Source organism: Empidonax traillii, unplaced genomic scaffold, assembly GCF_003031625.1.
Source record: "Empidonax traillii isolate 1590-97213 ecotype Southwest subspecies unplaced genomic scaffold, ASM303162v1 scaffold26:size2357266, whole genome shotgun sequence".
NCBI classification, from domain to species: Eukaryota; Metazoa; Chordata; class Aves; order Passeriformes; family Tyrannidae; genus Empidonax; species Empidonax traillii.
Window position 1 is genome coordinate 809,964 of NW_020955219.1, and position 23,212 is coordinate 833,175.

Genomic DNA, 23,212 nt, shown 5'->3' on the forward strand with positions numbered 1-23,212 from the left:
TTTTGGAAGGGAAACTGAATCTCAGATGTAAAAAATAGATAAGTAAAAAAAACTGAACAGGGGCATGAATTTTGATTACAAGTGAAATCTGTGGGGGGAAAAAAATACCCTGAGGTAATTTGTTGGTAGATACAGGGGCAAAGATGTTGGACCCTGTGAGTATAACTGAGAGTCCAAAATAACCCAAGAAAAAGACCTAGGACTCAGAGGCAGGAAGAGCTAAAGTCAGCCTAGAGACAACACCTATCTGCAAAAGTTGTGCTAACTAAGAAGGATGGGAACAGTACCTGTGGCACCACCAAAGGCGACAACTCCACCATTACGTGTGTATGTTTGTTTTCACACTTGCAACCAGTGGTCAATGAACTCTCAGACTGAAAACAGACGCCTGGAAATGTGATGGTGTCCTGTCACCGAGGGGAGTGTGAGCAGGCAGCCACACACAGGAGCTAAAGCCAGCGTGAGAGTAGCTTACCTAGGTAAAGAAGTTTGGGGATTAGATGTGTGAGTCAATAACAAAGTGGCAAAGGAAGATATTTGCAATATTGTGAAAATAAAGGGTACACCTCAGTGCAATAGGGGTGTGTCCAGCCCTTAATGCCATCGTCTGTGTGCCCATTGAATACTGACTGACACATTGTCAAATAACACTGTGGTTTGGGCAAGCCAGGAACTGAGCTTTGCATAAAGGACCAGGTCAGCTTGGGAAGGATTCATAAGTCCTAGGATTGCACTAAGTAAGCAGCTGTGCCAAGTCTGTGTGGTGGAAATGCTGTACCAGAGAGGTAATTGGTACAAATGGATATGGCAAAGCTATCACCCCGTGTCTGCCCAAAAATGCAAAGTTTTGTGGGAATGGCGAGCCTGTAAGGATATTTGTGGTGGTCTGCAAGGATATTATTTGATGGTAACTTAAATTTGCTGCTGAGTGAAGATGTTCAATGAATGCAATCCTAATTGAATGCACTGAGAACTATGGGAACTAAAGGTGCCCTCTATGCCAAAACAATGTATTGTTTCAATCTTCTTGTCATGCTACAGTCCCACCAGAAACCAGGGTTCAAAGAATCACAGTAATTAACAAAAGGCATGTGTCAGAGCCAAAGGAAGTTTCAGGTTTTTGTCTGGGAGATGTGAAAGTCTATTGTTTGTTTCATGTTATTATTGCTGAAAGAAGGCTTACAACCACCCTCTCTTCTCTGCTCCCCCACAAATATAAACCTTTTTTCCCTTTGGCTGAAATTATATGCCTTGTCAATTGAGTACGCAGCTGGGAGAGATTTGGTGGCTGGGGATTGTTTTTCTAAAGTGTTTGGCAAATACAGCAAAATCCAGAGTTCATATGGATCATGTAATCATCAATATGATGATTACAACCTGTCAACCTTTTTGCATCATTGTGCTTCCAATCAACAGTGATTATTATTTTTCTAAAATGTTTGACAAATACAGCAAAATCCAGACTTCATATGGATCATGTAATCATCAATATGATGATTACAATCTGTCAACCTTGTGCATCCTTGTGCTGCCAGGGAACAGTGGTTAGCAGATCTGTGGCTCCTGATGCTTTAGGAAATCTGAGGTCTTTTCCTCTGTGTGTGTGGCTGGTGTGTCTCATTCCTCTCACTGCCTTATGGGAAACTATCTGACCTAGTTTAGTAGGGTTTTGTAAGACTTATTAGGAATTCTAAAACATGAAAGAAATATGTTGAAAATAATAGACTGAGGTCAGGAATGGAAAGTAAGTTTGTTCAGCAGAGTCGAGAAAGTTTTATGTTGTGACATTGTATATTGTAACTTGAAGTGGTTTAGCTCCATGGGTGGAGAAATTTTAAGGACAGGTGTTGGCAAAGCATTTGTTGTGGTGAGCAGAAACAATTGGATGAGAAAATGGAAAAAAGGTCTCTTCCAAGTAGAATGGGCATGGAAGGGCTCCCAAACCCCACAGTGAGTGTCAGGGTGCTCTGCACTCAGGGTGTGTGGAACTCATCCGGTGGATGAAGCTTACCTGCTGCAGTTTGCCTTATCTCAGACTCACTGAATTGCAGCTGCTAAATACAGCTTTGTTTTAGCATCTGAAGTAGAGATCTGGGCAGATGTTTGACCTATGCAAGGATTGTAGAGTCTTCCTTAAAGTTTACCTTTATTTTCTGAAAAGACGTGAAGCCCAGTCTTGCATTGGTGATGTTGTATCAGTCTTGCAGCACAGATAGCATAGGATAAAGTGCAAAAACTGCATTTGTCACCTAGAAAACTTGTTCTAGATAGATTGTGACTCCCTCAAATGTCTCAGCTTGGCTCACTGACCACTTAAGCAACTGGCAGGGTGTTCCTGTTGATTCAGGCTCCTGGTCAGCCAGGCATGCCAGGCAATGCTGGCTTTTCTCATGTTCACAGATCCTTTAGGCTGTCAGCACCAATATCACCTTCAAGTCCTTTAAATAAACTCATCTGATGATTGGAACACTGGAAGTTTCATTACCAACAGGTTCGGATGTGATTTTTTTAAACGCTCAGTTCCTCTGCCTATCAGGATATATTCAGTGCCTTACCTGCATTTCTGGTGCCTGGCTTTAGGCTTCTGGGCCAAGTAGTTTGAAGCCAGTGGGAGAGAAATTTTATTCTAGTCCAGTCCAACACAGAGGGTGACCAGCAATGGACAACAGTGTGAGCCAACACAGGCGGATGTACAGGAAACCAGTGCTTCCCGTTGCTTCCTCCTCTTCAGGGAGGCTGGTCTTGCTCTGCATAGTCACACAGTTCCTCTGTACCTTAAGTACAAGACCAGTACTTTTTCTCCTTTTCATGTAGCACCAGTGTAGTGGGAATGTCCTTTTCAGTCTGTCCTCCACCAGCCTCTTCTTGGTGCCATGTCAGAAGATGAAAGGATCAACATGCCCGAGGTAAGGTAGCCCACACTGATGTTGTGCAACTTTGTTTTGCATTTCAAAACATTCTACATGATAAACTGTAGTTGTTGGCCATGGTGCCTAGGAGTTTGTTTTCCCCATTTTATGGTCACAGAATTACATATATGTGCTACAGTATGTGTTGTGAGTTGCCTTCTCTTTTGTCTTGCAGAAGTTCCATGGAGTTGGACTAAAATAAAGTTTTGGGATGTCTCTATTTGGATTAAAATTTGGAAAGAAGAAATTGAAAGGTGAGTGTGATTTGGTAACATAATACCATTGTCATGGGTGGTGAGGTAAGAAATACAGCACCCATGTGAGTCCTTGAGATCATGTTTGGGAGCATGTCCTGCACCTATAGAGCAGGTGGGGGAAGACATACTTTCTTTCCTTTTCCTGCCTTTCGTACTCCCTTGGAGTAGTGCTGCAGACTGTGTGCCAGTGAACAGCGGCACTTCTGCAACAGAACGGGCTGCCAAATCACATAATGGCACGTGATTGCTCTGGGGAAGTTGAGTTCTGATGGTTTGTTGCAAGAGTCTTTTATGGGAATGTGTGGTTGAGCAATGAGCAGTGCAGTGGCGTGATGCAGTCTTTTAATGATGAAATGTGCTGATGCACCTCAAATTCTATCTTCAGTTTTGAGCCCCTCGCAGCAAGAAAGACATTGAGTTGCTGGAGTGTGCCCGGAGAAGGGCAATGAAGCTGGTGAAGGGACTGGAACACAAATCTTCCAAGGAGCAACTGATGAAGCTGAGGGTGATTAGGTTGGAGAAAAGGAGGCTCAGAGGGGACCTTATTCCTCTCTACAACAACCTGGAAAGGAAATCGTAGTGAGGGGGGGGTCAGTCTCTTCTCCCAGGTAACAAGTGACAGGATGAGCGAGAATGGCCACAGGATGCACCAGGGCAGGTTTAGATTGTATATTTGGGGAAATTTCTTCCCAGAAAGGGTTGTCAAGCATTGGAACAGGCTACCCACAGCAGTGGTGTAGTCACCATCCCTGGAGGTATTAAGAAGTGGAGATTTGGCACTCAAGGATATGGTTTAACAGTGGAGTTGGCAGTGCTGGATTAATGGTTGGACTTGCTGATTTTAGAGGTCTTTTCTAACCTAAGCAATTATATGATTCTGCCTTGTGATGGCAATGGCCCAGATATTCTCTTCAGTGAAATGCAGGAAGAAGGGCAAGTTTACAGAGATGCACCCTGAGACCACCCAAAAAGCTGCTGAGGGCAATGCTAACTGTGGAGGAGAAACCTTTGTAATTCCTCTATGTGAGCTCCATGTGGCATCCAAATAAATGGGTGTGAAGAGAGTCAACAACAGTCCTCTGCATCACAATTCTCACTGGACTTTGCAGCAGAAATCCCTGAAGAGTTGAATGCTTGGAAGAAGTCCTGTGGGAAGGCTCCTAACATATCCCCTTTCAGCCTCTTAGGGTGCATCTTCCATCAGGCTTTGCAGCAGGAGCCACTGAACCAAGTCTTGTGACTTATCACTCCACCCCCAGGCCCAGTGTGCAATCTCTGCTCAGGGATCCAGGGATGCAGACATGGTGAAGAGGGAAAGTCTCAAGCCTTTCCTTTCAGGGTGTTCCTCCTTGTATTTGATGAATGCAGAGATTATTGCCCTACTCGTGTTTTGACATGAAATTATTTTCCAACCTCTCTGAGTTCAGAGGACTGAATAGCTTTTTCCCAGGGGTTTATTTTTGCAATTGTGCTGCTATTTCCCCTTCCTGGCACAGGGCAGACTCTGAGCCCTGGTGTTAAGACAGGGGCATCCGTTTGCTGCTCTGATAGTCTCAGGAGGGAAGGTTGTGATTGCTCCCAGGGAAGGGTCTCTGCCAGCCTGATGATTCTTTTCCCTGTCTTGGCTTTGCAAATGAGGGAGCACAGGTTTGTCTGTGAGCCAGTGTCCGCTCAGGGCATTCCCACTTTAAAGCAGTAGCTCTTCTGATTATCAAAAAGATTTTGTTGCTATATTAGGAAAGTTCTGTGCTTTGCATGTGTTTTAGCATGGAAATTCTCAGCCTGCCCCCTTCAACCTAGTGTTAAGAAACTCAGATCTTCCTAGATATTAACCCTATATTTTATAGGGAAAAAAATTTATTTTCACATTTGATCACCAGTTCAAAAACAATGAATGCAAGCTGGAGGAAGTTCAGAGAAAGATAAAGAAAACTGGGGTGATCAAGGAGTGAGGAGCTTCCATAACAGGAAGCTAAAAGAGTGTTTTCTCCTTCCCTTTTATTTTTAATTATTTTGCCTTGCTTCCCAAAAGCTGAAAGGGCTGTGACTGCTCCTTGCAAACATTTCACTGGAGTAAATGCCAATGTTGAAGTGCTATTTTAATCCAAGAGTTTAAAAGCCTTTCTGTTTGCAGAAGTTCAAAGGACTGTGCTGCCTGAGACCAGGCAAGGCTCTTCTGCAGGCAGTAGTTGAAGTGCTCATCTCAGACAGTACTGCTCAAAGACCAAATTTCTGTTCCAAAAACAAAGCTGTATGATATTTAACCTTACCGAAGAGCCATGCTCATGGTATGACTTTCATGGGAGGGAATGGATTACCTCAGGCATCAGCTGCTGAAGCTGGGATCAGGATTGCTCCCATGAGAACCAATGTTTCTCCACAGCAAGGCGTAGTTCTCACATGAGCTGAGATGCAGGGAAAATTGGATAGGTATAGTTTAAGAAGACAGGTCACATGGTCTAAATTTCTTGGAGAGAAGAGTCAGGTTTTTAAGTTTAAGTTCTTTATAGAAGTAATTCGGGATGTAACTAAAATTCAGCACATGCCAGACACACAAAGACGCCTGGAGGAAACTAGTTCCTGGATGACCTTGGTGAAGCTCTTCCAGGAAGAAGCAGGGAAGTACATCTCTTACATCAGCAGCAGTGATGTTTCTGTGGAGAAGATACCTGAGGTCTTTTACACTGAGGTTTAACCTACAATAAACATAGGTGAAACAGAGAGGAAGGGGGTGACTCTTGGTTCATTGAGTGTGTGGAAAGTGGGAGATAGATAATAAATGTAGAGTATCTCTGCTTACTGGCTTCATCCCATGGAAGTTTTACTCAGCACTGGATGGGTGTAGTCAGGTACTGCCTGTGAGAAGAAATAGGGTGTAGGGGGAACTCATCTACGCAAATAATTTTGCCAAGGCGTGTGCTTGCAGAAGAGGGAAGAGCAGTTGTTGCTGCAGCTTCATCTCTATAAGCCCAGCCTGGGGGCACTATGAGAGGAAGAGGAAGGTTATAAATTTTTCTAGGGCATTTGTAAAGCTTAATTGAATTTTCCTTCTTGCTGCTGGGGTCAGCCTGCTCTCCAGGGCAGCTAGGCTTTGAGTAGTCAGGCTCTGGGCAGAGCTTGGCAGCTCATAGAGAAGGCAGCCCATGACTGGCTCTGCAGAGCATCAAGCTCAGCTGCCTTCTGGGATTCCCATTCTGATCTGATAGGAAATGCCTCACCACAAGAGACACTGAGTATGAAAAATATATTTATTTTTACATAATTTCCCATGAGGGAAATAACTGTGAACTGAAAAACTTCTCAAAGTTTGTTTCAGAGCTGTATTTATTTTTATGATTTTTTGCATCACTTCCTATTGCTGTGTATTGCTGTTATTAACAACATGTGCAATTGTGTCAAGCTGTGGCATTACCAGAATGTCTAGGAGATACTGTTTTCTAGTAAAGGAAATTATATGTGCCAGCCAGTCACTGTCAGACTAGTTTTTAAAATAAAAACAAAAGACTATTTCAGCTTCTTTTTTTGGCATGATGATATTAGTCAAAATATTGTGAACTACTGTTACATATAAAACAAGCATAGAGTGATATAAAATTCTAAGCTGAATTTGGAAGGGAAAAAAAATAAATTAAAAGTTTTCCAAAATGAAGAAGAGACAATTTCTGCTGCTAATATGTTTGAAAAATGCCTACTTTCCCTCTGAAGTAGACTGAAACAAACATGAAAATATGTACATGCTTCTTGAGAAATAATCTGTTGCCAGACATTTCTGAGACGTGGTGAGTCCCCATCTCTGCCCAGGGCCAAGGCAGGTGGGTGAGACATGACAAGAGTAGGAAGGGAAGGAAAACCAGAACTGGTGTTATTGCAGGAGATGGGGAATGGGAGAGATGAGGCAGGCTCTGTCTCTTCCTGGAAAAACCTAAATGGGAATATTTTCTGCTATAAGATTATCCAGCAGTTCTTCCAGGCCTGTGTCCCAAGAGTGCTGTTTGATCACAAGTGTGGTACACGCTGGGCCAATCTAAGGCTTCCTTTTGGAGCTCTCTTTTCTTGTTTTCTCTCTCCTTATGGTGATAATATAAAATGCTGCTTTTAGAAAAGGGCAGGATCTAACACTGAACTTTATGTTCATATTAAAAATTTACTAGACCCAAGGCGGAAATATTTCCAGTTCACCCACAGGGTTTTTTATTTCAGACCTTTCATCTGTTCTGTGAAAATGGAGGTGTGTCAGTATATCTCCTAAGTGGGCCCTCTGTTAGTGATGCTAGTAAAAAAATTATTTTGCTTTAATACCAGGGACATATGAAATGTTTTACCTGTGTGAGAAATTCCACTACTTGTGGTGCTTGTTTGATGCTTAGCAGGAGGCTGAGCTCAGTACCAATCACCAAAGACACAGTCCATGACCACAAAAACATATTTCTTGCATTTTATTTCTTCTGGAGGAAGGAGGATTCTTGTTTTTTTGAGGCAAAAGGACATAATAAATATATTTAATAATGGAGGAACCAGCAGAAGGGAGCAGGGCTAAACCCATTGATGGTGATGTCTCTGTAAGGTCTTGCCGCAGGTTTTTTTAAATTAAATCTGTCACACTCAGCACAGTCTGCTCTGTTTCAGAGATGAAAATGCAAGTGATTGCCAGCATAAATCCTCTCCAGCCACAACAGCCAGAGACTCTCCACAGAAGAGAGGCCATCTAGACGTTAAAAATGTGTGGTTTTGTAGCATGGAACCCTGGAGAGCCCCTCCTTTGACTCAGTAATAAGAGCCATGTTTGTTTGCCAGGCAGCTGGGCATGTTCCCTCTCTGAGCTGGGCTTGGCTCTTCCTCTCCCCATTTCCATCCCACCGTGTTCTCATGGCTCCTCCTGCCCCAGCCATGCTTGCTGAACCCTGCCAGGCTCTGGCTGCAGTTCAGGGCTGGGATGGGCTTTGGTTTCGTGCTGCAGAGCAGCAGGCACGCCAGCACTGGTCAGGTTACAGTGTTGGGTTGACACTCAGGTAATGGGGGTTCAGCAAAGGTCTCTGTCCCAGGCTGGCTGTGAAGTATAGATATTTAAGCATCATGACCCTCCAGACCTGTCCTACGGCTCTTAACTTCACCCTCCTATCCTCTGATCCATATTAAATGCCAAGCTTCTTGGGTAAAGATCCCTGGCTTTGGTTTTGGGTAGAGTTCACTCGTTGCAGCTCTGATCCCAGGAAGTCACTGCAGGGTTACAAATGTGAAATCCCGTGGTATCAGTGCTATAAGAAATAATCCCATTCTCTTTAACACAACGGCAGGGCCTCTACCCAGATACAGCACCTGCAAATCGAGGCACTTGTTTCATGGTTCCTTCATCTCTCAGGATTGCAAAAATGGGCAATTACTGCTTTAAGGTGCAAGGAGATTTTGGCTATTAGCTTGTATTAAGAACCTCCATAGGAGAAAAGATTTTAGTTACCTAGCACACTATGTGATGACTTGCTCTCTCCCATGGAGTTGCCTTTCAATGGACACTGTAATTCTCTGTTTTTTGAAAGGAGGATAGAGGTACTGACTCACCATGGCAGAGTTCATTCAGTCATTTGTGCATGTGGAGGACAGTCCAGCAAAGACCAGAAGACAGGGCTGGGATTCCTCTGCCTGCAGAGAGATGGGTGATCTCCTGGGTGCTGGATGCGAGGTGGCACTTGTGCCATTGCTGAAAGGTGATGCCAAAAGCTGGGTCACACAGCAACAATGAGGTGCCCAAAAGTGGAGACAACAAAAGTAGAAGGAAGATAGGACAGGAGGAAGCGGCAGGAGGCACATCATGAGATGTGAGACTGGTGGAGGTCTTCTGAGGCTGCTTATAACCTGTTGGAGGAGAGATTTGAATTACAGTCTCAGAAGGGTCAGTTATGTGCCCTTGGGACCAGACTAACTGTTACAGCTTCCACAACTTGACTAGGGTAAGAGCTTTGCTAAGAACCAGGCTATATGGGAATCTGGGGAGATGAGTCCAGCTCCTGGATGCCACTCTTTGTAGCTGGTCCAGGACAGAGTTTTTGCTTTTGAGGTCACTTGTTTAAAGGGTGGAGTAGAGATTATTATTTTTACAGAGTTTATGTTGTCTCTCTTCTGTTGTCAGGGTTAGTTACGCAGGCACTCCCCTAATCGGGCTGTGTTCGTTTTGTGCATGAGGTATCAGTGCCTAGTTTGTATAGAACTTGGCAAAACCAAGCAGATCTTAGCCTCCCATTTCTTGAAGCCACAAGACCCAATATCTACAAAACTTTTCCAATACCCTGTTAAAAGCATTGCTCTTGGCAATTCTCCTCCTTAGCATAAACCAGAAACAAGTTTCCAGGCTGTCTGACCAGATTTTGAGTCTAACCTTTTGCAGGACTTTTCCATGCAGCAGTCCTAAATGAGGAAGGCTGGTGGGCCGTCCAGTTACATTTAGAGCTGATTTTTGGCATGGGTTTAATTTTATTAAATACAGATGTTATTCTGCAGTTTAGCTCCTAAAACTGTCTGCCTGAGAAAACAGGCACTTTCCCAGTGACTTGGTCTCAGTGGTTAGACCAAGAACTGGGCACTAAGCCATATTTATGTACGCCGAGTTTCCACTGATGAATAATTTAAAATAGTGTTCAGTGGCAGTGAAATGATAACTTGGAGCACAAATACCATTCCTTCTTTCCAGTGAATGCAATTTGCCAAAGCAGAACCTTTGAGTTGCTTAGAGATATAAAAAAGTTTCAAGAAATTAAAAACTTCTCATCTGATATCCCTACCGCTTTCCTCCCTCCCTTTTTCCTCATTGCTTTCAGAGTCAACAGGGCATGATAAGACATGCATGCTTGGATCTACAGCCAAAAAACCCTGAGTTATGGTTTCCAGACAAAGCTGGTGTAATGCTTGACTTTTCCTATATTTTTGTTTATTATCATCATCCAAGAGGCTTCATTTCTGTCCAAACTGTTCCAAAACAAAAAGGAGTCACATGATCTATGATAGTTGAGAACTGCTGGGTTAGGAGGCACAGCAGTAGATCTCACAGTCCTCAGCTGGTAAAAATGAACCCACTGAGGCAGTGTTTCCCTGTGTGTGTGGTCAGAGTGGTTCTCCTATGGTGTAGCCAGAGGACAGAAAGTTCTCCTTGCTGATGCTGTTGGATGAGGCTCCCTGTGCAATTTATTGTGTTTTTTCTAGATTTAGCCAAAGGTATTGGCTGTTACCCAGTAGGAAAATTTAAACTCTCATCACTAGAAATTAGTCTCATGTTTTGGCCTCTACGGACACTGCCTCTGAGAGGGATGGACAGCTATGTCAGTCAGATGCTCCATAGAGGCTCTGAACCAGGTTCAGAGTTATCTGGGGCCTTCAGAAATGTGTTCTTCAGAGAAAACCTGCCCTTAGATACCTTATGATCAGGCTTGGGAATGCAGTGCCTTGATTTTAATTTCTATTGTGTTTCATGTCCCTCTGCTTCATGTTTCTGTGCCATCCCTGAACCATTTGCTGCCATTTATGTGGCTCACATCTCTCACTGTGCTGACAAGCCGGGCTCCTTTACTCACTAGAGCACATGCATGTGTCAGCTTCTTTCTAAGAGCATTCGAGACCCTTGAATTCAAATTCATGTGTTAAGTGCCTCTGCCCTGGCTGCAAAGACCCTGGAGGCAACCTGAGGAAGGGTATTGCTCCTCACTCCCCTAGCAGGCCCTGGGAAGAGCAAGAATTTCTGTTTCTGCATGCAAAGCAGAAGGTCACTGAGGACTTCAGAGACGCTTAGAAGCCTTCGTGTGACACTGAGGCTCTGCTGTGTAGCCCAACAGGCTTTCAAGCTTTGTCATCTATTCCTATTTACATTAACGCCATTTATCTTTTCTGTGACATTTCTTCCAGGACTGGACTGGAGGCCCCTGGGGAAGGGATAAGAGTAGCTCTTACTGTATGGCAGGAAACATGCAAGTGTTGGGAAGTTCTGTTTTTAACAAATAGCTTTATCTTTCATCGGCTTTGATAGTACCGGTTGCTCTCAGGAAAATTCCTGAAGGAGCACATAACTCAATAGTTGAAGCCCAGCAAGTCTGGACCTCTTGAGCTCTGCTTCTGTTTTCCTCTGGGGCACCAGATAAGTCACTCTGATCTCTCGGTACTTTGTTCTCCCCATTGTGAAGGATGAGAAAAATATGTCCAAGGAAAGCAGTGAAGGATTAAGCACTTTGAGGGTCTTGTATGGAACCTCTGTGGTTGGTCTGAATCAGCCAGTTGGGGCAGATGAGAGCTGACTCGAAAATGACTTGACACAACTGGATGTGCCTGAAGAAGGGGAAAAGTATATTTGCCTGGTTACATAGCTTTACATTAGTTATTAGAAGGCTTGATGAAAACAGCCCACAGACAGAGATCAAAAAATGGTGATCTGAAAAAAGGCTTAAAAATTAGGGATGCTGTGTTATCTATGGGGTCCTTGGAGGAAAAGGAGGAAGGGTAGCAGTTCAATGTACTGAACAGCTTAGACGTTTGCAAGAGTGAACAAACTAATGCAACTAATAGCAAGACTAATGCAAGAGTGAACAAACAGGAAGAACTAGATGTCTCAACACATCATTTAATAGGTGTAGCAGACACGTGCTGTGATAGCTCATGAGGCTGGAATATTAATAGAAGAGAATAAAGCTAATTCTGTAAGGTTAACAGAGGCTTTCCTTGTATGACTGCGCGGTCTGAGATGCAGCACAAAGAAAGAGATGAACAAATTGCAGAACTCTGAGTAATGCTACAAGGGTAAGTAACACAGCCATAGCAAAACAAGAAGGGCAGTCTTCTATGAAAAAAAATAATAGTTTTCTGAGAGGCAAGCATGGTGGCAAATGAAGAATTCTAGCTATGCAGAGGCAGAGTTGGAGAGGAGCATAGAGGAACATGACTTGATAAGCTAGCACAGAGTTTTGGTGCAGAGATTGGTAATTTTTTAAAGCTAGAGAAGAGGTTGTTCCAGAACTGATTCCCTCCAAAAGGGAGGGAATGGGAGGAGCTGGCTGGTCCTGTGAAAGCAGAAGGGAGTGTAAACAGGAATAATTATGAAATGATGGGATGATATTTAGGAAAAAGTGACAATAGGAAATTGTTGGAAAATGACTTCAAGAAGGAAATCTGCAGTGAATATGAAGAACTAGTAACTGAGATCTCATGGGAAGGAATTGTAGGGTGGAGGGAGAATTAGAACTGTCATTTCCTAAAATAATTGATATGAGGGGCATATATAATATTAATTGATCTTAAGAGTACATATGTTATTATTTGCTATTAAGGGCAGATCTAGAAGTTATTGCCTTTCAGGGAAAGGCTCAGAAGGATGAATAAAATGATGAAATCACAAGCTCCTCATTTGCTTCAAGCAGAGGAAGGATGCCTCTAGAAGGTGCAAAACAGCTTGTTTCATCCAGGACAAACAGTGTGGCAAAGGCTCAAAGTGAGAAAAGGCTATCAAGGACATAAAGGGCAATATAAGTTGTTCTGTAAGAGTTGGGGTCTCTGGGGTTCTGTAACCCTTCTACTAAGAGGGAGATCAAAGACCGTTTATGTCTGCTGCTCAATGCAAAAAAGCCTAGCAAATAAGCCTAAGAAATCAGAGGGGTTTTGTTGTGTTGTGGTTTTTTTTGTTTCTTTTTTTTTCTTTTTTTTTCTTTCTTTTTTTTTTTTTAAAGACATCTAACAAAATAGTTGCCAAAAACATAGTAGAAGTGGGTGGGGGGGAGGTTTTGGGCTGCGTAGAGAGAGAACAGGTTGGCTGTGTAAGGTAAAGTATGCCCGGGAGCAATGCTGCCTTTGAGAGTTTCTGGTGCACAGGCAGGCAAAGTTTGGGAGACTGGGAAGAGAGCAAGCACAGCATCTGTCTTGAAACAGGAGAGAAAGAAAAGCTGAGCAATTATAGATGGATTGGCTTCACCTGAGTAAAGGTTAAAACAATCCAAGGAACCACTTCAAAGTAACTAGAAGTGTGTGTGTGGGGAAGAGATGATTAACAGTCAGCAGTCCTGAAAAACTGCATCAAACCAAAATTAATTCTGTTTTAGTGATAGCCAGAGGGCTATTGAAAAAGCTTTAGATGGCTGCCATGTATCTTGACTGTCACTTGTGGCATTTTTACAAGTAAACCAGAGATACACACTTGATATAAAATCACAGTACAGTGAGTGCCAGATTTTTCAGGAAAAAAAAAAAAAGGCATTAACAATAGATATTGATGACTGATTATGAAACTTGAGAGATCCATCAAGGATATATCCCATCCTGAGTCTGGTATTCAATATTTACTTTTACATCTTGGCTGACAGAATAAAGAACACACTTAGTACATCTGTGAATGGCACCACGCTGGCAGGAGCTACAAGCACACTGAAAGATAGGATGAGAATTGACTAGTTGGAGAAATAGTCTGAAAGAATTTGGATGCAGTTCAGCAAGGAGAAATGAAAGATTTGCATTGCCTGATGGCAACTGGCTCTGCCAGAAAGGATCTGCCAAAATGGATCATATTCTGAAGAACCTCTGCATGAAGGTAGTACATAAGGATATTACTTTAAATTACTTCTAGGTGAATTCTTACATATAATATGCATTGTCTGAAAGGTAAATGGAGTGTTCCTTGTGCTCTGGTCAGCTTTGGTAAGGCCTCAGCTGCAAACTGTGGCCTATTTTGGCCTCTGTGCATCCAGTGCAGAGTGAACTAGCTGGGAAGCCCACTGGAGTGGCAAGACTGATGCTATTAGTGACAGATTTATGCAAGAAGTGACTGAAGAAACTGGAGTTGCTTGCCCTTGGGAAGACTACCATAAGGCATAACAGCCCTCAGGACATAGGAATTTAAATCACAGAACCGTAGAGTTCTTGCACAGGACAGTCCCAGGAATCACACCACATGCCTGACAGCACTGTCCAAACATTTCTTGAACTGTGGCAGGTTTGGTGTTGTGACCACTTCCCTGGAGAGCCTGTTCCAGTGCCCAACCACTCTCTGACTGAAGAACCCTTTCTTCATACGCAGCCTAAACCTCTCCTGGCACACTTTCATGCTATTCCTTTGGGTCCTGTCACTGGTCACCAGCAAGAAGAGATCAATGTCCTTCCCTCCACTTGTGAGAAAGCTGTGGAATGCTATGAGATCTCCCCTCAGTCTCCTCCATGCTGAACAAACCAAGTGACCTCATCTGCTCCTCGTATGGCTTCCAGTCTAGGCCCTTCACTATCTTTGTGGCCCTTCTTTGGATGCTCTCTAAGAGCTTTTATATTTTTCTTGTAGTGTGATGCCCAAAGCTGCACACAGGACTCAGGTGAAGCCACACTAGCACAGAGTAGAGAGGGACAATCCCCTCCTTTGACCGTCCCTACTCTGTGTCTTTGGCAAATACTACAATTAACTGAGGGGGATAAAAAGAGCACCTTTAACCATCCCAGGAGAAGATAAAATCTCCCTATATTGAAGTAATTTTATGTTAGATAATGCAGAAAAAAAACTCCCCCAGGGGAAGGAGACTGCAGTCCTAGAATAGGCAGTTCGAAGAACAGCCATCACTGGAGCTTTCTATGGCATGTATTGGAGTGACAGGTGAGACCCTGCCTTGAGGTAAAGGGTAGATTTGATGACCTTTTGATACCCTTCCAGTAGTTTTTGGTTTCATGATAGCTACGGTGGTGGTGTCCTATCTGTGGGATGATGCTCAGAGATGCACTTGTACTGGAGGAAGGGCACCAACAGTAGGCTGATGGCAATAGCTCCAGAGACTTTGGGGGGAAGAGATGGAGCAGGACAGGAATAGTGAGCATCACTGGTTAAGTGGCAATTCTTACCCAGGAGTTTACAACCTGTAAAAGCAGCACTGACACTGCAGTGAGCTGTGGGTAGAGGAGACTCAGCATAGGGTCTTAGAGTGCTATAGTACCAGTCCACAGTGCTGCTCCATCAGTGTCACCACCCTCTTCAGTTCCCTGACATGGGGCAGTTGGCACAGAGCACAGATTCACGGTGCCATTGCTTTTTAGCAGCTCTGCTTTCATTTTCTGATGCTTCATTCATATCTGTATTGACTCCATTTGCCCTTAAGCATGTCTGATGTGTTTCCTCTCTTTTACAGAGGAAGAGAGACAGCTTCAAGCGAACAACCGGGATTTTAATCTGCAGTTTGAATATGCTGTAAGTAACCAGCGTATGTTCTTTCATGGAGATGTAGTCACAGATGTGGCTGCATCTGCTTTGCGTCTTGAATGTTGTTTCCAGGGGGTGAACAGAACTGCACACCAGCCATGGATCTGCATTCCAGGCAAACACATGCCAGGTGAACCATCAGAGGTGGATCGCTGCTGAGTCAGCCTGCTAAATCGGCAGTTGAAGGAGATCCGATCCTGGAAAAGCATGACACAGTGGCTTTACACACTTCCAGAACATTATTTGTGAGTCAAAGCATTTGCAGGATCAGGCTCCGAGGCCTTTCAATAACGGAACTGGGGCAGGGAGGGGGACTTTTCTGGGGAAATGTGTCTCCATTTAAAGTAAAATATGAAAGGAAATGTGTCAGTTCCTCAGCTGTTGCAGTGAAATCCTTTCTGTGAGGAAGGTTTCGAATCTGGCCCTTGTGGCTTCCTGCCAGCTTTTTTGCCAACTCTTTAACAGCCTACTTAGGTTCACATTGTGCAGTTAAATCTGTGACTCCAAGGAGCGCCTTGACACGGGCTGGCTGTGACCCAGATCTGCCAGACTGGTGTGCCAGGGAGCCCCTTCAGCAACTTGATTTCTGAAGCGCGTGGACCATTTGTTGGTGCAGTGTGAGGAGGAGGGCTAGCTCAACCACTAGACCTGTCCTGCCTGGCCGCAGGGTCATCCCCTCTATGAGGCCATCCTGAAGTTGAATTCTTTCAAAGTGTTTGCAGCTGCCAATTAATAGTGAAATTAATTTTGTGCATTTTTCTCCTCTGAATATCTGAATTCCAGTGGTGGAGTTAATGATTCAGTTACTTACAAGTATTTTCTTGGTAAAATCTGAAAAAACTCAGCATTTTAGAACATTGTAATTTCTTATGAGGTCAACAGTCTGACTTGTCAACAGGTTTGACTAATGGCAACACTAACTGGGTGGTTTTCAGTGATCACTTTTCATCCATAAACTACACAACACAGGTTAGAGACTTCCAAGGTCCAGAGCTGCTGCATGAGTCCTGAATATGAAATACATGGAAGTTAATATATGGAAAGGACTATGCAGTGTGAATGTCTTATCAAGACTGGTGATTCGAGACTGGGAAAGTGCACTTGATTTGCACAGAACCTACCCATAGCATACTGGGGTGGGTGTTGCCACTACATATGGATTTGTCATCTTCCATTGAATGATTGCTATGTGCTGTAGGGGGGCAGGAAAGTAGGAGGTAGATGGGCCATGGTGTCAGGGTGGAGAGAACAAGCAACTCTTCTGATTTCGAGCCTATTTCTGTGAAAAGCCATTCATAAAACTGACTTTGCATGATTGCTTACATGCCCAGCGATTTGCAAATAATCACAATTAAGTAGATGACTTTAAGAACTCTTCAGAGTTTCCATAAATTTATGATTAGGTGTTCAAGTGAAGGCAGCCAAAAACCTAGCTCAGTATAATCTGTTAAAACTTGGCAGTGAGTTTCAGTAATCCTGCCCCTCATTTTAATCAGCTCTGGCTCATGATTTCTGGAGTCCAGTGTAAACTGAGGCTTAGGAAATCCAGAAAACTGCCCCAAAAGAGATGAGCCTTGAAGTGGTAAGTGAATGGTGAGGTACTAACAGACCTTAGGTGGTGATGCAAGCACTGCCCTAACTCTAATGGCTGTACATCCTGTCCTGGGCAGCTTATTTCCAGTAAATCCTGGCCAAAGTTCAATTTATTAACCCCACATTTGTATGGTGTATGAAAAGGATTAACCTTGCTCATAAATTGCTTCAGATCCCATGCTATAGATTGCAGGATGCATCTGCAGATGCCAAAAAGAGAGATGGTCTCCTGGTACCCTCCTATAATTGTACACATGATGCTCCTAAAAGTTAGCTTTTCCAGGGAAAGGTCAAATTTGGGCCCCTTCCTAACATTCAGATTTGTCTGAACATCATGGGTTGCACTGCTGAGCACTCAGATGTGGTCCAAGGAGAAAGGAAACCCACTGAGATCCAAAGGAAACCCACCAATATAACAAAGCCTATAAAGTATTTTAGACAGTAAAAGCTGCAGGAGTGAGGCTTAATTTACTTGGTAACTTAAGGCCACATTAGCCATAAAACCTATAGAACAGGTTCTTGTAACAATGCTAGATGAGGCAGTAAATGTTTCTTTAGGGTGAGGCAGTTGCTGAGAAAAGCCAGTAAGTAAAAAAGAAAGGGAAATGCAAACTGAGGTGTTGAGTATTGCCTTACTGCTGCAGCCAGGCTCTGTGTCCCAGCTGGTGTGACGGTTTGAGCCTTTCACTAAAAGGAGAGTCTCTATTATGTAGGCATAGATCAAAGGTACAGATATGCTTTGTCCTCCTTTAATCTCAGTGAGAACAGGGAAGTGTGAAAGTACAACCAGAGGTGGGTGTGTTGTCCCTGAATATCACTATCCCTGGTGGGACTTTGTCCCTTCCCCATGCAAGGTTTACAGGATATCTGTGAGGGGAGAAGAGAGGAGCTGATAAAGACTTGAAAACTCTATTGTGTCTGACATCAGCTCTGGCAGCTGCTGAAAGCTGGCCCTCCTGGTATGAAGCAAGACTCCTGAAAAAGCTGAAACCAGCTTTGCAGGAACCTGATGCTGCACCGTGGAGAGCCATGTCTGCCAGTGCGTGCAAGGGCACGTCCAGATCCATCACACTAGAACTTGCAGAAAACTTCAGAGTGCAAATTCCCTTCCAGAGTTCATCAGAAAATACACAAGATGCTAAACTGCAGTGTCCCTGCCACGCTCCTCCAAGCCATGGAGCCTCTCTAGCTGAGCAGGAGGGTTAGAAAAATAAAACTAAATTCAAAACAAAGTGCTGTGCAGTTAACTGGAAGGGCTGAGTGTGAAGGTACGTACTACCCACCAGCTCACAAAATTAGTTAGGAATGACTCAGAAACCAAGTGTGAATGAGTGGCATGCAAAGGCACTTGGAACAGCACAAAAAAGGACTCAATATAGGTCAGTAAAAATGAAAAGTCAAGTCCTAATCCTATGTTTATTCATACTGCAAATGGAAAAGATCCTTCCTGAATTCAGTAAGAGGGTTGTCTGTGTAAATAAAGTGAAAAGCAGGGTGGCAGATGTGGTACAGAAAGATTTAAGGGCTTTAATCAGGGTTCTTATCTGAGTCAGTTTAATCTGTCTGCACTGTCCCCAGTCTGTCCACACTATCCCCAGCACAGCTACAGAGGGGACTACCCATGTGGGTCCACGACAATGGCCTCCACATCAACATTCTGGAGAAGGAAATATCTTCTGAAGGCTTTTAATGTTTGCTCTGATCCTAGTTCCCTTTTATTTCTTCGCTTTCACATTGGAATTTAGCACAGCTGCACTGGGACGTCATGAAGGGCTGCGAAAACAACTTTGAAATTGGCTTTCAGACAATAGGAGAGGAAATTCAGGGCCTATGAGTCAATGACAAATTTCATCTTGGGTCAGGATCCAGGGTTAAACATTCTTTCATCAGAACCAGCAGCAAGGGGGCTGCTTAGACTCTGCTTTTGTTCTCTTTAGTGAAATAGGAGGGATGTATATAACTTCCTATGGCCAATACACATTACCCTTGGCTGGATCAGCACCTGGGTTCTTATCTCTTTGAAACTTAATCAGAGAGCAGAGAGCTCCAGTAGTGGATTCAGACTCCGCTCTTCCTCCTCCGCTTGAATGTTTTGCTCTCAGAAGGATGCCTTGTGGGTTATCCTCAAGGACCTTATCAGTGTGGTCAGGGTAGTGGCACCAGCTGCCCTGTCTTCCCATCTCAAGCTTCAAATGCTTCCCACTGTCCTTCGTGCTCAAGACCAAAGGGAGCATTATCTGATCAAGTGAAAAGTGGTCTGAGCAACCCCTGAAGGAACAGATGCAGCAGCAACCTGCACTGCTTCTGCATTTAGGAAGGTGTTAGCTGGATTTGTATAAGGACCAGCTGAGGCACTGACAGGGAGCAGCCAGAGCAGGGCTGCCCTACAAGAGGGCCAAGCTGGGAGTGGGTGTGCAGGTGATCCCCACTCAGGCAGAGCCCTCACTCACCAGGGTGCAGTCCTGCAGCATCTGGCTGAGGGAGACAAGGCAGGATGCTGGTAGTGAGGCCCATCCTGACCATCACAGACAAGATGAGGTGATGAACCAGGTCCAGGGCCCACCTGGGGGTCCAGGAAGGAGCAGTGAGTGACAGGGCTAAAGGCAAGTCTATACAACCTCAAGGTCCATTCAGGAGGTACAGCTGGATAGGTCTATCTGGGAAACTAGCACAGATGTCAGTCTGGAGAGAGGGACTTGTACAGCATAACTTAGGTGTGGACAGAAGGCTCAAGGCTGGGCTTAAATGACCTCCTGCGGTTGTGGATGGAGACACCAGGTGAGGTCAAGGCCTTTAAGGCATATTAGGGCCCTGAGAAGCACAGTAAGGTTGAGCTGTGCCAGACGTGAGCTTCACTGAAGTCTATATGTTCTCCTTTGGACCAAGTCCTTCACTCTTTGTCAGACTAGACCTCATGGAGGCAAAACTCCGACCATACTACTTGGGAATCTTGTTGTGTGAGACCCTAATGAGCAGAGTACAGTGGTTGGGAGTTTGCCTCCTTTGCACCACACAGCAGTGCTCTGCCCTTCTCTTCTCTACTCCGTCCTTCCAGGCAGCAGCTTCAGATACTGAACTGAGCCAGAGAAGAACACAGTGTAGTCAAAGAGGATGACTAAGAGACAAGACCTTTAGGTGCTGTGCTTGGCTTTTCTGTTAGTAATGACATGAGGTCGTCAAGCCTTGCCACCTCTGTGTCCTCCTTTGCACCACCATGATGAGGACACTCACCACAGTGATGATTAACTGCTCAGTAAATGGGAAGACACCAGGCAGAGGGAGCAACGTAGGAAAACACTACCAGTGACCACATCTTCCTAGAGATTTTCCTGGAATACCCAATATATAATGAGATCCTGGAACTCCTTTCATTAGTACTGCCAAGAGGGGGTCAAGGGGTTAGATATGTAAGACATTCCCATTGTTTTTGTGTCAAAAGAAAAAATGAAGGAAAAAAAAAGAAAAAAAGGGAAATAAAGAGAATTGTGGTTTGGTTATAGATATTTTTATTTCTGGTGTTTGGCCAGTCTTTTACTCCTGGGAGTTTATTTTTAAAAGGGACCTTTACAGGGACCAGATTAACACCATTACATCCTGTTGGCCTTTCTCAGTCTTCTGTTGAGTTGGGGCTGCTGCCCACCATCAGGAACAAGGCAGTAACCTTTGAAAGCTTAAAACTGATCTGGTCTGACTGTTCTGTACTCCCTGTGAAAACAAAGCTTCTGTGGCACCATGTGCACTGTTAACATGAGTTTGTTAAATATCTTCGTGAGCACATTCACAGCCCTACGGTCACAATTTCACTTTATGGCATCTGCATGCTTTCCAGTGGTGCTGCTGCAGTCAAACAAAATGCCTTGGAATTGTGCTCCCACTGCCTCCTTGCAAGGCTTTATCACAACACTTGGGAAAGACATTTCTGCCTCTCAGCTGTTCCATCGGTCTGTACCTAAGGCTACCCAGGTACCAGGGAAAGTGCCACGTGTGGTGGCATAACACCTCCCTGTGGGATTGCTGCACTTTTGCTAAAATTTGCTTTGGGCTGGTTTGTCCAGCTACTGGGAACTATTATGTCACTGAGCCAGGGGTATAAATCCAGAGGGTCAATACCCTGCCATACCCTTTAGCCGCCTGTAATCTATCTGCAGAAGCAGCAGTGTCTCTTATTTCCAGTGACTTTTATGGTGAGGAGATGATTTGTTTGCTCAGCGAACAAAGGTAGGAACCATCTGCTGAGTTTTGCCTGCAATTGGACGTCACAGGCGGGCTTCTGAAAACACCCCCAAAGTAACAGCTCATCCTCCAGATCTGGACTTGTGTAACTGTGGCGCGATGAGCACTATTCTTAGGGACAGCATTTTGTGGAGTCACACCTCCAGGAGGTGTGAATCTAGCCCCTGAAAAGAGCAGATGAGAATAATCCCTCACCCACAGATGCTCTGGTGTCAAGCTTCGCATCTGGAGAGCTTAAGGCTGATGGTGGGTAACCCTGCTCAAACCTTTCCATTTAGGACAGAGGTGCATGCAGGGACTGCCATCAGAAAAGCAGAAGTCTAGGGCAAATCTGGGACCAAGATTAAAGCTCCCCATTCCCATCTTTATGCTTACCCTATAGAGCTGCTTTGCTTAGCCATTGATTTTTATACATCTATAGGAAAACCAGAAGTTCCGGTAAGGCCTCTCAACACGTAGTTGCTGTTAGAAAGATTTTTCCTCTCCATGACTTTTTCTCTATGGGAGTTTCCCTTGCTGAAGGCAAAGAATGGGGAATGTGAGGCAGGCGATGTGTTAGAGGCATTGCTTATAAAATGATGGCTGCATATGGACTATTTAAAACACTGTAGTGCTGTAGGTTTCCAAAGCACCTCTCCCACCCCGGAGTCACGTTATGGTGCAGCTCTAAAGAGCAAGGGAATGATGGTGTTACGCATCAAACAGAAAGCTAAAATCAAGAGCAAAGGCCAACTGAGGTTTCCCTGTAGCCAGCCAAGAGCCTGAGCTGTCAAAACACACAGCCCTGTAGTGTTCCATGAAAACACAAATGATACCTCAGAGAACTGGGTTTGTTCAAGGAAAAGAGAAGGCTTCCTGTTGACCTGATTTTGGTCTTCCTGTACCTGAAGGGAGCCCACAAAAATGATGGAGAAGGACTTTTCACAAGAGCATATAGTGCCAGGGCAGGGGGGAATGGCTTCAAACGGAAAGAGAGTACAATTAGATTAGATATTAGGAAGAAATTCTTTGTTGTGAGGGTGGTGAGGCACTGGTACAGGTTGCCCAGAGAAGCTGTGGATACCCCATCCCTGGCAGTGTTCAAGACTGGATGGCACTCTGAGCAACCTGGGCTAGTAGAAGGTGTCCCTGCCCCTGGCAAGGGGTTTGGAACAACATGATGTTTAAGGTCACTTCCAACCCAAACCATTCTGTGACTCTGTGATACCTTGCACAGGGTTCAAATGCATCCATGATGTGGGAATGCAGAGCTTTGAACTGGGAAGGCCCAGGGTTTCCCTAGTTTGTCATTATAATTTACCATTAATATTGCTTTAGCCCCCGGGGTCCATGGACAAGTTACGCGTTGAATTAGGAAGCTTCATTGTAGTTACAAGGGGTTTTTTTCAGATGATTAGTTTTAACTATAGATTCTAGAACAATGAGAAGATCCGTGATAATACTCCCTCTCCATATCCGGAGGTCTTAAGTGTTCCAGTGTCCCAAAAGACAATATGTGCCCAACAGTATCATGATCCTGAACAACTATGGAGAATACATTGGATGTCCAGATTCCTGCAGTTAAACATTTGGAAGCTGTTATGTCTGGGGTTTTTACCAGGCCTAGTGGCAATAGGAAACAAAATGAATGGCTGTGGTTCATTTGGTGGTTTTCCTGACGTAATTAATGGACAGAAATAGAAGACAGGAATTGAAATAAACCACTCCCATTCTTTTCTTATTCCCCTCTGAGATTTTTTCAGGCAAAGATCTATGAACTTTATCTGAATGTTTACTGAGTAGTTTTTCCCATGTTGTATGTGACTCCTTGAAATCTGTTGTTGCACAAAGGTCAAGTCCTCTGCACTTACTTTTTCCTGCAGCTACTGTCTTCTCTTTATTTATTTTATTTTTAAAGTAAGTGACCATGATACTTTTCTTCAGGATAGTGGGCAGGGAGCATATTTAGATCCAGTTTTTATTAAAAAATCTGCTGTACTCTGTGTCTGGTGGACACAGTCATGTCAAGCAGTTTAGTTCTCATTATA

At 44.1% G+C, this 23,212-nt stretch overlaps 1 protein-coding gene across 4 annotated transcripts in view; it reads left to right on the forward strand.

The window, feature by feature from the left end:
• The window catches only part of LOC114069641 (phospholipid-transporting ATPase ID-like), a 93,552-nt gene that overhangs the window by 26,118 nt on the left and 44,222 nt on the right, over positions 1-23,212 (forward strand). For all 4 annotated transcript variants that reach the window (XM_027906592.1, XM_027906602.1, XM_027906608.1 and 1 more), the window contains 2 exons: positions 3,085-3,163; positions 15,289-15,347. In XM_027906592.1, coding sequence (XP_027762393.1) covers positions 3,121-3,163; positions 15,289-15,347 — 102 coding nt within the window. In that variant the 5' untranslated portion in view covers positions 3,085-3,120. The remainder of the gene's footprint in view (positions 1-3,084; positions 3,164-15,288; positions 15,348-23,212) is intronic.